Consider the following 14,381-nt stretch of genomic DNA (forward strand, 5'->3'; position numbering starts at 1 on the left):
ACTTCCAACCACACGGGGGGAGGAAGGAGTCATGGTTGAAAGTCAGGTCTCGGGAGACCAGATCGAACCAAACAAGTCCAGAAAAAAAGATGTTATTGTCTGTGAAAATTAAGATTTTATTCTTTGATTACATATCGGTTGGTACAAAATGCAGATAGATAGAGTCTGAAAAACAAATTACATTATTACACTATATTATTTGATGCTTTCAACCCTTTAAAGCCCCCTTCCCCATCATATTACCTTTGGTATTCTTCTCAGGTTTCAGTAAGATAATATAACATTTTGGCATAAAAATACAAATGAGAAGTCCGAAGCTGGAGGCTAGAATGGCGAAGATCTCTACAGCGACGGTGAACTTCCCCGGAGAGCTGACGTACGCTGGGATGAAGGTGATCCAGACGGTGCAGAAGATCAACATGCTGAAGGTGATCAGTTTGGCCTCGTTGAAGTTATCGGGCAGCTTTCTGGCCAGAAATGCGAGAATAAAACACAACATGGCCAGAAGGCCGATGTAGCCCAGTACGGCCCAGAAGCCCAGAGCTGATCCCAGAGCGCACTCAAGGATGATTTTATCTTTGAATTCTTTAAAATTCTTATATGGAAAAGGAGGAGCATTTGTTAACCAGATGATACAGATCACAACCTGCACGAGGGTGAAAGCCAGAACGCTGAGTCTCTGCTGTGCAGGACCGAACCATTTCATCATATTATTACCTGGAAGTCTGGCCCTGAAGGCCATCAGCACCACAATGGTTTTACCCAGAATGCAGGAGATGCAGAGGACGAAGGTGACGCCAAACGCCGTGTGTCGCAGCATGCAGGACCAGTCGGAGGGCCGGCCGATGAAGGTCAGAGAGCACAGGAAGCACAGAGTCAGGGAGAAGAGCAGCAGGAAGCTCAGCTCTGAGTTGTTGGCCCGGACGACGGGTGTTCGCCTGTGTCTGAAGAAGACGAGTGCTACGGCGGCGGTGATGCACGTTCCGGACAAGGACGCCGCGGTGAGCAGCGCTCCCATGATCTCTGCGTACGACAGGAACTCTGCCTCCTTCTCCACGCAGGCATCTCTCCTCTCATTTGACCAGAACTCGGGATGACATCGCACGCAGTTGATGGAATCTGAAACGGAACATCGAAGCAGGTGTTTCACCAACTCAATGCATTCGTCTTGTTGCGTCTTTTCTTTGCACACGAGGTCAGGACACGAGTAGCTGATACATGGATGGAATTATGATGTCAACATGAAGATACAGTGTTTTCGTTTCTTAATAACTAAACATTACATTTTGTCAACACAAAAACATAAGTAAATCATCAGAGATCTGCATGCGTCCTTTAAAGACCACTTTGAAATGAACTTTTTATCAATAAAAACTTTACTACACCCGTAACGTTGCTTATTTCTCCTTCTGCACATCTTAAACAGTCATAGCAGCAGACGGGTTTTCCTTTCTGGAGGACCTTGCGGGTTCCTGGGGGACACGTCTCACTGCAGACCGACAACGGTACCTGCATGAACAACACCTGTGAGACAATTGTGTGGCCCTTCACTTTGCAAGCCTCTATTATAAATGCAATGCATCAAAAATAAAACATTATTATGATACAATAACTGTTAACAAGCGTATTCATCTCAAACAGACAGGAATCAGCAGTCATCATCGTACCTGTCGTGACTTCTGTGCCCAAATTAAAGATGCATCGAGCAGATTCAGCTGTTCGTCTGCAGGCAAAGATGCATCATAATGACCGACCGTGACAAAGTCCACGAGGCCGCTTTCTGTCGGCTGCCAGTTTATGATTTCATATTTTGCTGCTGGGTCTCCATTCTCGTTGAAGTAAACCTCCTCTCCCTCCTTCGTTTTGAACTTGATCTTTTTTATGCGCTGTAAAGTCTGAGAAGAGATGTATCAATGTATAAATCATCTGAAAAACATTTGTTATACTGAATACGGTGATGGAGAGACTGTAAAATGCGTTTATCTTCCCTGTGAATTCAGCTCACCGTGAACGGATCCAGCTGCACCGTGTTGTTGCATGTTTGGTTGCAGCTCAGAACACTGTGAAGTGCGTGAGCCACAGCGTACACTCCTTTATAGATGTTGTTAAAGATGGGCATGAGCGACATGTCGGTGAAGCTGTTCTGCTCTCCGCTCAGAACCTCGTCTCCGGAACATTCTCTCCGACGCTCTGACGACGCCGTTGACCGCTCGAACCTGCAGCTGAACAACGCCTCCCAGAACTCTGTGAACATTTCATCGCCGGACGAGTTGAGCAGCTTCACTTCAGACAGGAAGTCCCTCATGCCGCCGACGTGCGCTCTGGGGATGGACAGGCCGATGGAGCCATCCAGAATGTGGCTCTCGTCCGTCGCCGCGGTTTGGGAGTCGAAGATCCAGGCCTCGGTGCCCACCCACTGGTACCCGGTCACGTTGTGGCGGGACAGCTCGTGTATTATCACGTCCATGTCCATGTGGGACAGGAACGTGATGATCACCTTGGAGGTGGAGGCCTTGATGACGTTGATTATCTTCTGCAGTTTGTCTGGAGGATCCGTCCTGAAGTAGGCCACGGAGTACTCCAGGCAGACGCCCAGCTGCCGGGCCGTCTCCGTGAACGTGGCCATGCCGTTGTTGCCGTAGTCGTCATTCGTTCTGATGGCTCCGACCCAAGTCCAACCAAAATGCTTCACTAAGTGGGCCAGGGCTCGACTCTGGTAGTAGTCGCTGGGTATGGTTCTGAGGAAGGACGGGTACCTAGTTTTATCACTCAGACAAGCACACGTGGCATAATGGCTGATCTAAAAAAGGAAAAGAGAGAAATTATATCTCAAGTGTGAAAATAGAATGATATTGTATAAATGGTAAATGGCCTCATTTATATAGTGCTTTTCTCCAAAGCACTTTACTGTAATGACTGACATTCACCCATTCATACACACATTCACACACCAACGGCGGAGTCAACCACGCAGGGTGACAGCCAGCTCGTCAGGAGCAATTGGGGTGAGGTGTCTTGCTCAGGGACACCAGGCACTCAGCTAGGAGGAGCCGGGGATCTAACCGGCAATCTTGCGGTTACCAGCCAACCCACTCTACCTCCTGAGCTAAACCTCCTCATATTGTATTAGGGTTCATGTTTATTAATCTTACCCACCATCGGGAGATGAAAGGGTCCGATGACAGTAGCAATGGCCATGCAAGGAGAGGAGGAGGTTTCTCCGATGATGGCCTGCACACGGGCCGGTCTGGTGCACGGGTCCTCCTCGGAGGGTGCCGACACCGCTTCGTTGCCGTTGGCCAAGGCCAGTGCAACCCTCACACTTCTGGCAATGGAGCCGCATGAGTCATAGATCTTATAGCCCAGAGAGACACCAGGCAGCAGGTCTGTGTTGTTGTTGATCTCCTCAATGGCAAAGAGCATAGCCTGGGCAAACTGGTACCCTCGGAAGTTCAAACTGGATGCAGACAGTTGGAAAAAGTTGGAATTTAATAGCATAATCAATGAAAACAAGGGAATATTTCTTATTACAAATATGGTAATTTACCTGGTGCATTGCAGCGGCACTGGTTTGTGCGTGAAGGTGTCCAGTCTGTCTTTCCAGCTGGTGTGTAAAGAGAAGATTCCCCCTAACATGATGTTCCCATCCTGATACAGCTGGGGGGTCTCAGGGTCCCCCCTCTGCCTGCACACCAGCTCCCCAGTCTGAGAGAAAGATGCCACCAGTAGGAGCTGTAGCAGCGCCCATCCCTGCTCCGGCCACCTCTGGGTCGATGCCATGCTGTCTAATAGAGGGAAACCACTGGGTGGCATCATGCCTACCTTAATGTTAAATCAAAGCTGGTACTGGTATTTATACTTTTTTGGAGCAACATGGGAATAATAATCCAACAGTGAAGTTCCAACTGGACTTGGTGGGGGGAGAGGAACGAGGTGCCCAAAAAGGGGAAAGAAAAAGACTCTAAACCAGTTTGTGGTATTCCCCAACGTTCTGTTCTCAGTCCAGTTTTGTTTGCCTTTTATGTGCTTCACCTTAGATAATAAGACATGTAAAGGTATCTCCCCCTGCTGCTTTGGAGATGATAGTCATGTGTATGTTTAATTTAGCCTAAAAATTGCATTGCCTGCATTGCTGTCCTCCATTAATCCACCCAATGCACAAACTTTGCTAACTTCGCCTTGGGACAGATAATATTAATAATAATGGATTGGATTTATATGGCGCTTTTCAAGACACTCAAAGCACTCTGACAGGGTTCCGGGTTCCATTCATTCACACACAGTCATACTGGTGGTGGTAAACTAGGATAGTAGCCACAGCTGACGGAAGCGTGGCTGCCAACTGAGCCACAGTCGCCCGATACAACACAGTTGGTGTTACAGTGTGATGATTGAGGACTTCATCAGTACGTCGGCCCGTAACACTGAAATCATTTGAGAACTCTCAGTGCTGACTCTCCAGTGTGACTGGCCTTGAGTGTTTCTTTTGGATAGATTCTGGGTTTTTCCACCAGCTACTGAAGATGTCTATCCACAGTAACTTAGTCCATGTTGTTGGATTTGTACAGTGAGTTCGGGACAGTGAACTCACCACATTGATAATTGTTAGCTCATTAATATATATTTTTTTAAGTAGAAGTAGAATTTTGTTTTGTGACAATAAATTAAACGTTGATTTGTTCCAGGGCCTAGTCGAGACAAAGTTCTCCAGTAGAGATCTGTAGAGGATGATGATGCAACAACAGGCCTGAATGGAAGTTTCCAGTGTGAGCTGATGGGACAGCCTGAGGCAGGCTTGGAGAACCCTAGAGGGACTTTGTTAGTTCGTCGGCTCGTGAATGGGCGGAGCCTGAGGGGTGAGACGTCCTCAGGCCTGAGGCATCTGCACTTCGCCACATGTGGTCCAATCAACCCCCCACCCGAAAGATTTAATTGGCTAGTCATCTCTGCAAACACACAAACAACAATTTGCTTGTTTCTTTTAATTAAAGAGGACCTAAGAGGCAAAGCAGCTGAGTGTTAACATCCCTTTGGTGGAGAAATAACAAAAAACACCAAATTAAATGTCACACGGCCTGATGACTGGCTGGATCAGCTGTTATTATTATTATTTATTTTGATCACTTGTCATGAGTGTAACTTTAATTACTGCATCCAAATGCAGGCATGTAGGGTGAAATAATAGAGAATGAAAAGTAACTTTGACAAAAATAATTTTAAACTATTTATGTATAAATACACAAACATATATTTTCCCATTTACAGCCTCTGATTAAATCATTAGTATTCAAGTCGAGCTGAAGTGAAAATGCTTTTTTACCCTCTTAGATCACATCACCACCTGTCAGGTGCTCACTAACAGATTTAAACAAATTTGTGAACAAAGAGAGAAAAGGGCCTTTTGTGTACTTCAAAAAAGTCAGAGATCTTTGATTTCAGCTCATGAAAAATTGAGGCAAAAACAAAAGTTTATATTTTTGTTCATTGTAATTAAAATATGCTTAAAACATCACCTTACATTTTGTTGAAAAATAAATATTTTTATGGCAGCACAGATAAAACATCCTTTTGAGTTCATAACTTGGGTCTTTTCCACTGATGTGTCTAAATTTTATTTTACTTTTGTATCCTGAGTCTGTATTTCTCCAGAATCTAAGCAAGTGTCTTTGAGTACCTAAAAACCACTAAAAAAGCCAAATTAATTATAATTAAATTAAATAAAAGGCCAGACAGCATTTAGAAGTCAGCGATTAATTACAATTATCCCGATTATAGAAATTCACCAAGATCAACTTGTGTTTTTTATCCCGATCGGTGATAAAATCTTGTATATTTATTTATTCATACTCCCCATCCCACTTCCCATTATGTCACGCCTCTTGTTTCACTCAGAAAAACGTCACTATACAGATGAATTCAACTCTCAGTCAATGTTGAGCCTTAAAATTACAGCAGTTTAAGATGTACTTCAATGAGCTTCAGGAGTGCATTAGTACTAGATGTACTCCTGAGCAGCCATGTTTATGTTTAATTTGTAATACGTTAACTCACATGAGTCATGATCCATTCTGTTACGTGAAGTGTTTACTGTGTGAAATGTTTTATGTATGTGAACTACGGCGGAGAAAGGAGGGAGGGAAAGACTATGTTCTCATGGACATGAAAAAAAACACAATATTTTAATTTCCTTTCTGTTTTATTGATACATATCATTTAAGTGCATTTACATGATTCAGTGATACACATATAACCAGTTGAAAAGGTTATTTTCTGAGTCGGTTACATGAGAAAACGTTGCTACATTACAGGGCCTATTTCCTCAGAAATTATTATTTTTTAGGTATATATATATATATATATATATATATATATATAAACCCATAAGCGTCTATTAGACATAGAATAAAAGTATAAATATAAATCTAGTGCTGTGATTCAACAAATAAATCAAAGGTTCCTTGAGGTCACTTTACCCAACAAATGTTTCCTTGTATTGTTCTCAGGCTTTAATAAAATGATGTAGCACTTTGGCAAAAAAATACAGAACAGCATCCCATAAGTTGAAGCCAGAATGGCGAAGATCTCCACAGCGACGGTGAACTTCCCCGGAGAGCTGGCGTACGCCGGGATGAAGGTGATCCAGACGGCACAGAAGATCAACATGCTGAAGGTGATGAATTTAGCCTCGTTGAAGTTATCGGGCAGCTTTCTGGCTAGAAAAGCGAGAACGAAACACAACAGGGCTAAGAAGCCGATGTATCCTAACACGGCCCAGAAGCCTGCAGCTGATCCCAGTGCACATTCAAGGATAATCCTTTCCTTGTAGTGGTTCATGTTCTTAAAAGGAAACGGAGGATTCATTGTCAGCCAGAGAATGCAAATAATAACCTGCACGAGGGTGAAAGTCAGAACGCTGAGTCTCTGCTGTGCAGGACCGAACCATTTCATCACATTGCTACCAGGAAGTCTGGCCCTGAAGGCCATCAGCACCACGATGGTTTTACCCAGAACACAGGAGATGCAGAGGACGAATGTGATGCCAAACGCTGTGTGTCGCAGCATGCAGGACCAGTCGGAGGGCCGGCCGATGAAGGTCAGAGAGCACAGGAAGCACAGAGTCAGGGAGAAGAGCAGCAGGAAGCTCAGCTCCGAGTTGTTGGCCCGGACGATGGGTGTCAGCCTGTAGTGGAAAAATATCAGTGCTATGGTCACCGCCAGGCAGGCGCCAAAGACGGAGAAGGTGACCAACATAATACCCATCAGTTCCCTGAAGGTGAGGAACTCGATGGCTTTCAAGTCACAGTTATCCCTCTCGTCGTTGGACTTGTACTCAGGGAGGCATTTGTCACATTTCACCGCATCTGAAAGCATAAAGACGTTTAGCCTGAATGGCGTACACATCCTCAGAGAGAGCAGCAACGTGCCCGCGCTGATTTTACCCAACAGAAACACGATGAGCGCCAGTGTGATGGCGAGCGCTCCCACTGTCTCACTTGTGCTGTTGCTGAACTCCCCGTCTGCACAGGCGATGCAGTCAAAGCAGCAGATGGGTTTACCCTTGACGAAAGCCCGGCGTGTCCCGGGCAAGCAGCTCTCACTGCAAACGGACCGCGGCACCTGCATTAAAAAATATACATTTTTATATATGCATCGTGTTAATATGGTCATGAACTGAGTAGTGCTCACAAAAAAGGGTTGCATGTTACGTTCAAAATAAAATACCAAAAAGTTCCTTATTCCAGTGTAGATCTGCTTACTTGAAGACTGTCGCCGGCCCAGATCGCCCTCACGTCTGTCTTCATCTCAAACTGCTGACCCTCGGGCTGCGAGGCGTCATAGAAACCGATGGTTTCAAACACTATGTAACCTGTCTCGTCCATCTGCCAGTTCACCAGCTTGTACCGTGCCACGGGGTCACCCACCTTGTCGAAGAACACGTTTTCACCAATTTTGGTGGTGAAGTTGACCTTTGTTAGGTAATGCAGCACCTGCAGGGAAGCAGAGGTTATGTTATATAGCCGTTAATGTGTACAGTCGGTTTAATTTAGACTCCAAATTTATTTTTTACCTGCCACGGTTGAACATTTTCCTTATCAGCACAGGTGAAGTTCTCAAAGGGCCCATGTCTGTCTGTGCAGGAGAACAACATGTGCATCGCTTCAGCGACGGCATAAGTGGCCTTGTAAACATTATTCAGCAGGCTGGCATCTGAAACATCCGTGAAGCGCGTGTCCGTGTCCCTCAGAGACTCCTTCCCAGTGCAGGCTCGGCTCTCAGCCTCCGCCCGGGGAGTCAGGGTGCAGCCAAACACAGACTCCCACAGCTCCACCAGGCCCCGGTCCCCCAGTGTGGTGGAGGGCCTGCTGTCAGCCAGGAACTCCTGCAGTCCAGGGATGTGAGCGTTCAGAGCCGCAAAGCCCACGGCGCCCTGCACCACGCCGTAGTTCACTGGCGAGGCAATGTAGCGATACGTGATCCAGCCCTCGCTGCCGACCCACTGCAGGCCCGTCACGTTCTGAGCGTGGAGCTCCTTAATGAGGATGTCGAGGTCGGTGCCGTCAGCGAACGCCATGATCACCTTGGAGGTGGATTTCTTTATGATGTCCACCACCTCTAAGAACCACTTCCTGGGATCGGTTCTGTAGATGGCTACCGAGTACTCGACGCACACACCTTCGCTCTCGGCCGCTTCCAGGAAAGTGGCCATGCCGTCGTTCCCGTAGTCACTATTAGTCCGGATTGCCCCAACCCAGGTCCAGCCAAAGTGCTTCACCAGCTTTGCCAGGGCTTTGCTCTGGTAGATGTCGCTGGGTATGGTTCTGAAGAAGGAGGGGTAGTCTCTCCTGTTGCTCAGGCATGCACATGTGGCTGAATGACTGATCTGAATTTAAAAAAACACACACATGAAGCACTCAAATATCATATTTCTTCTCATTCTACAACACAGATGCTTCATGTGTGAGTTTGCGTAGGCTCACCACGGGTATATGGAAGGGTCCCATGGTGCGTGCGATACCTATAGTGGAGGTGGACGTGGTTTCCCCGATGACGGCGTGCACATTAGAGAGTTTGCTGCAGCTGCCGTCTCCGCGCTCGTACCTGTTCATCAGGTTCAGTGACGCCCTGATGGACAGGGGGATGCTGGGACAGGAGTCAAAGATCCTGTAGCCCAGCGTGACTCCCGGCAGCAGATCTGAGCTGTTGTTGATCTCCTCAATGGTAAATATCATAGTATATGCATACTGAAGCTCTCCAGGGTCCAGACTTAATAAAAAAAGGAGAGGGAGGACGTTTACTATTTGTGCAAAGTTAAAAACGAACATAAATAAACAACATGTATCACATGTGTTCTCATATTACCCTTCACAGTGAATCGTTCCGGGGTCGACCTGGTCAGCTGGATAGACACTGACCGGGTTCTGGTGGAAGGAGAAGATGCCCCCGATGTTGATGTCTCCCTCCTTAGAGAACTGAGACTGTTCTTCTGTCCCGTACGTTTGACACGCCGTCGTCACTTCTCTGACAGCCAGCAGGGAAAGAAGCAGCAGATCTGCCACCAGCAGCATCATGGCCTCCATATTTACCACCCAAGGCCCAAAAACGAAACCCCCAACACAGAGCTTTTTATAGGGTTTTCTATCACAAAGCCCCCGGGGGCCCTGGGGGGCTGATTGCTACCTATGTGAACATCATGCTTCCTCCACCAATGATGGTGCTTGTGGTGTTATTGACAGATGGATCGGCCAATCAGAGAGCCTGCTTCATTTGTATGTCATTGTTGTTTTTGGCACAACCAATTTCTTACAATATGAATTTCAGAGCCACAACTGACGGGATGTGAGCTGTTCTATTTAAGTTTTTACCTTTAATTCTGAGCTTAATTATGAGCCAATATATGAAGGTGATCATTTTAACTTTTAATTTTAACTATCTCATTCTTTCAAGGGAGCTAAAGCATAACGTTTCACATCCTATCCTACATATGACATTTGCACTCTATTAAAAATGTATTACAATGCATTACTTTTCGGGCATTCAATGCAGTTCAGATGAGAACATTTAATATTAAACACAGTGAAATAGTTTATTGCATTTAAACACAACCAAGTGGCCAATCCGATTTAATCCGTAGATAAATGAAAATATTAATATGGAAATAGAAAATTCAGGCATTTTAGTTTCTGTTGTGAGATTTTGACATCATGTGTTTTTTAGAATTCCTCTCTGGTTTTAACAGTAAAACATAACATTTTGGAGCAAATATACAGAAGAGCAACCCAAAGCTGGAGGCCAGAATGGCGAAGATCTCCACGGCAACGGTGAACTTTCCCGGAGAGCTGACGTAAGCCGGGATGAAGGTGATCCAGACAGCACAGAAGATCAACATGCTGAAGGTGATGAATTTAGCCTCGTTGAAGTTATCAGGCAGCTTTCTGGACAAAAAAGCGAAGACGAAACACAACAAGGCCAGAAGTCCAATGTATCCCAGAACAGCCCAGAACCCCACAGGAGAACCGATATCACACTCCAGAATAATCCACTCGGTGGTGTGAGCTGTGCTCTTGTGGGGGAACGGTGGGGCGAGAGTCAACCACAGCACACAAATCACCACCTGCGGTAAGGTACTGCCGAGTACGCCGGTTCTCTGCAGCGAAGCGGAACACTGAGGAACCGCGTTTGCCGGCCTTTTGGCCTCAAAGGCATTCACCACCGTTATGGTCTTAGCCAAGACGCAAGACATGCACAAGGCGAAGGTGACACCGAACGCCGTGTGTCGCAGCATGCAGGACCAGTCGGAGGGCCGGCTGATGAAGGTCAGAGAGCACAGGAAGCACAGAGTCAGGGAGAAGAGCAGCATGAAGCTCAGCTCCGAGTTGTTAGCCTTCACCAGAGGTGTGTGGCGAAACCGGAAGAAGACACACAACACCGCCAGCGTCAAACCCGCTCCAACCAACGAGAACGCAGCTAGGATGGAGCCCATAGTCTCTCCGAAGGAAAGGAACTCGATCATCTTTGGCAAACACCGGCTGCGCTCCTCGTTCGACCAGAACTCCAGCAGACACCGGGAACACTCGGCAGCATCTGAATGAGGAACGTGGTCACAGAAATGTGTGAGCTCATATTAAGAATTTAAGCATTTTTATTTAGGGATTTATCACATCATGAATTACAGATGGGAAGCCTTCTTACTGCTGGAGTTGCTGATCTCTCCGGCGGCACAGTGGATGCAGGAGAAACAGCAGATAGGTTTCCCTTTAATTTCAGCCTGCCGGGAACCTGGCAGACAACTCTGGCTGCAGACGGACTGCGGTCTCTGGAACAAGTTTAGACCTCTTACACATCGATCGATTACAGCATCAGAAGTGAAACTCCTGGCACTTTGCATATCAATGCATGTATTTTGTTTAGTTTTATATGACTTCCTAAATAAAGCAGAATTCCCATTTTTACTGATTAAAAATTACTCGGGGGGGGGGGGGGGGGGGTGGTACCTTAGTGGCTTGGTCAGCCCAGGTTGTGTTGACTCCGTTCATGGTGAACTGCATCCCATCCGGCAACGAGGCATCAAAGCTCCCAACAACCACGAACACGGCGCCTCCTGCCGCATCCCTCTGCCAGTTCACCAGCTCGTACGTCGCTGAAGGGTCTCCGTTCTCGTCAAAACCCACTCGTTCTCCCGACCGAAGGGTGAAATTCACATCCTGGAGATGTTTTGCGACCTGCCGACAGAGAACAACAGTGAATAACTAGAAGTAGAGAGAACTATTTCAAACGTTTCACAATGATTCTTCAGCTCCCACCTGTTTCGGCTGTAAATCATCTTTCCAGATACACGACTCCGCTTCACCACATTTCAACATGTTATGCATCGCATGAGCCACAGCGTACACGGCCTTATACACGTTGTTGGATATTCTTAGCTCTGACACATCTGTGAAAAGATTGTGCACTGCCTGTAGTCTCTCCGAGCCAGAGCACAGCTTGGTCAGACCACGCGGACTGGACTGGAAGCTGCAACCAAACGTGGCCTCCCAGAACTCTCTGAGCAGCTCGTTATAAGGGTCTTCACTAGGGTGAACCTGCAAAAGAAACTCATGCAGGCCTGTGATTCTTGCTTTTCGGATAGTGAAGCCCAGAGACCCTGTCAGGATTCCCAAGTACCTCTTAGAGGCCAGGAGGCTGTGTGTAATCCAGGACTCGCTGCCCACCCACTGCAGCCCAGTCAGGTTCTGATTCAAAGCTTCCTCCAGCAGAATTTCCAGCTCACTCTGGGACATGAAGGCAACCAAAACCCTTGCACTGCCACTCCGGATCACCCTGACCACCCGGTCCACCTGCCTACGGGGGTCCGTCCTTGAGATGGCCTCCGAGTACTCAATGCAGACTCCCTCCTGTCTGGCAGCCGTGATGAATGTTTCCATGCCGCTGTTCCCGTAGTCGTTGTCGCTTCTAACAGCACCGACCCAGGTCCAGCCAAAATGCTTCACCAGTGCTGCCAGGGCTCGGCTCTGATAGAAGTCGCTGGGAATGGTTCTGAAGAAGGATGGGAACTCCTTCATATTGCTCAGACAGGCACAGGTGGCAAAGTGGCTGATCTGATAGGAAAGACAACAAGGGAACATTTAGCCCTGAAATAAACTCTTTGTTGATTCATTAGACATAAAGATCATTACAAGCCTTCCTTAAAAAGAGAAATGCGTCAACAAATATGATGAATATTTACCACCGGTATTTGGAAAATCCCTGAAATTTGCATCATCACGATGGTTGAGGAGGACTCGGAGGCTCCGACGATGGCATGGACAGGTGACTGACTGGAGCAGTTTTCCTGCCCATTCAGGAGACCCATCACTGCTCGGGCTGCAGGCAGCGTCGACCCACAGCTGTCAAACAGCTTATAGCCCAGCGAGATGTTCGGCAGCAGAGAACTGCTGTTGTTGATCTCTTGGATGGCGAAAATCATTGTTTGGGCAAAACGAAATTCTCTCAAATTGATCCTGAAAACAGAAAGAATAGAAAATGTAGCATCACTTTGCTTCTGATAAAAAAGAAAATGATAAATGAGGAAGGAGACAACTATCAGTACCTGGAACACACGAGAGGTGGTGGAGGATCGGTGAAGGAGAGCCGAGGCTTTGAGATTACGGTGTGGAAGGAGAACGCTCCTCCGATAGTGAGATCTCCTTCCTTGGATAACAGAGGGAAGTTTGGTTGAGACAATGATTCACAGAGCTCAGCGTCTCCGAAGGCTGCCAGCAAGAGCACAACCAGGAACATCGTACAGTCACACATCTGGAACAAACAATCAAAACACGTATCTCCTTTCATGGGCAGAGCTTTATACCTCTGATGATGATGATCAAATGAGTTTACCCTGCTGCTCTTCATCATAACTCTTTTATCGCTTTTATGATAATAAAAGGGGAAAAACGGAAAATATGGGGAAAAATAAGTAAAGCTGGAAATCAAATCGACGATCTGGAGAAACGCAACATTTATTTGTGATTCGGACAAATATGCGAACATTTATGGTTTTTAAACTTAAGTTGAGTTGAGTGGAGCTGTAGAATGAGTTGAACTGTTTGGTGCAGCTTATTAGAAGAGAAGGCCCTTCACACCCAGTTTCTTTACTCAACCATGTATACACCACTGGTGTGGCATTATGGCCATATGTGTTATTGAATGTGTTCATTTAATATTCAACAATGTGTACTTGTGTTAAAACTTCTACACGTCACCGTTGAGTACAACGGCAATGTTCAGAGCCGACCAGGTGGCAAACCTCAGGTTCTGAAAAGTGAAGCCAAAGCTGAAGTGGCATAAACGGTCATTCTCTGGCCATCTGATTGCATTGAAGTCTATGAAGCCTAAGGAAATGACACTGCTTCTCTCATGATGTATAACTAACCCGACTCAGTGGAGCTATGCACTATCTGGGTTCAAGGTGTGAATGACATCAGTGGAGCGTCTATCAATTAATTAAAGTTAATATTACATTTTAGTTATTTCATTAGCTGTTTCATATTTTGGGTTTCTGAAGACAGAATAGTCAGCTTCAGCTTCTCTTCACGCATTTTTTTATATGAAGGCAAAACATTTTCACCCACTTATTTTTGTTAAATTTGTGCATATTGTGCTTGTCTGATGACAGTTTATTAGTGAAGGATTGTACAGTATTCTGGACTGTTCAGGCCCTAATTCTGCTTATTAAAATAAAGAGACAAGAAGTCATGGATAGTCTTTATTTTTCTATTATTTACAGTGCAATGAAGTGGTAGAGTAGTGCAAGACAATACAAAGTGTTATAAGATACAGATTTGTTTATTATCGGTAGTCTCTTGTGTTATTTTTGTTATAATAATGATATAATATATACATCC

At 46.0% G+C, this 14,381-nt stretch overlaps 2 protein-coding genes across 2 annotated transcripts; both read right to left on the bottom strand.

Moving 5' to 3' along the window:
- Window positions 1-208: 208 nt before the first annotated feature.
- Window positions 209-9,566, bottom strand: LOC311019744 (uncharacterized protein; the record flags this gene model as incomplete). The annotated part of the gene is made up of 11 exons (XM_084019314.1): window positions 209-1,119; window positions 1,386-1,509; window positions 1,668-1,895; window positions 2,006-2,800; window positions 3,157-3,457; window positions 3,548-3,822; window positions 6,469-7,617; window positions 7,758-7,988; window positions 8,069-8,881; window positions 8,979-9,264; window positions 9,361-9,566. The coding sequence occupies 11 exons, from the start codon at window positions 9,564-9,566 to the stop codon at window positions 209-211; spliced, it is 5,319 nt and encodes a 1,772-aa protein (XP_083875440.1).
- A 608-nt stretch (window positions 9,567-10,174) lies between these two features.
- On the bottom strand, window positions 10,175-13,389 carry LOC311019746 (extracellular calcium-sensing receptor-like; the record flags this gene model as incomplete). The annotated part of the gene is made up of 7 exons (XM_084019316.1): window positions 10,175-11,082; window positions 11,191-11,314; window positions 11,493-11,720; window positions 11,802-12,596; window positions 12,725-12,998; window positions 13,088-13,293; window positions 13,375-13,389. 7 exons carry the CDS (start codon window positions 13,387-13,389, stop codon window positions 10,175-10,177), a joined length of 2,550 nt encoding a protein of 849 aa, XP_083875442.1.
- Window positions 13,390-14,381: the final 992 nt, after the last annotated feature.

The sequence above is a fragment of the Eutrigla gurnardus genome, assembly GCF_963514095.1.
Source record: "Eutrigla gurnardus genome assembly, chromosome: 10".
NCBI classification, from domain to species: domain Eukaryota; kingdom Metazoa; phylum Chordata; class Actinopteri; order Perciformes; family Triglidae; genus Eutrigla; species Eutrigla gurnardus.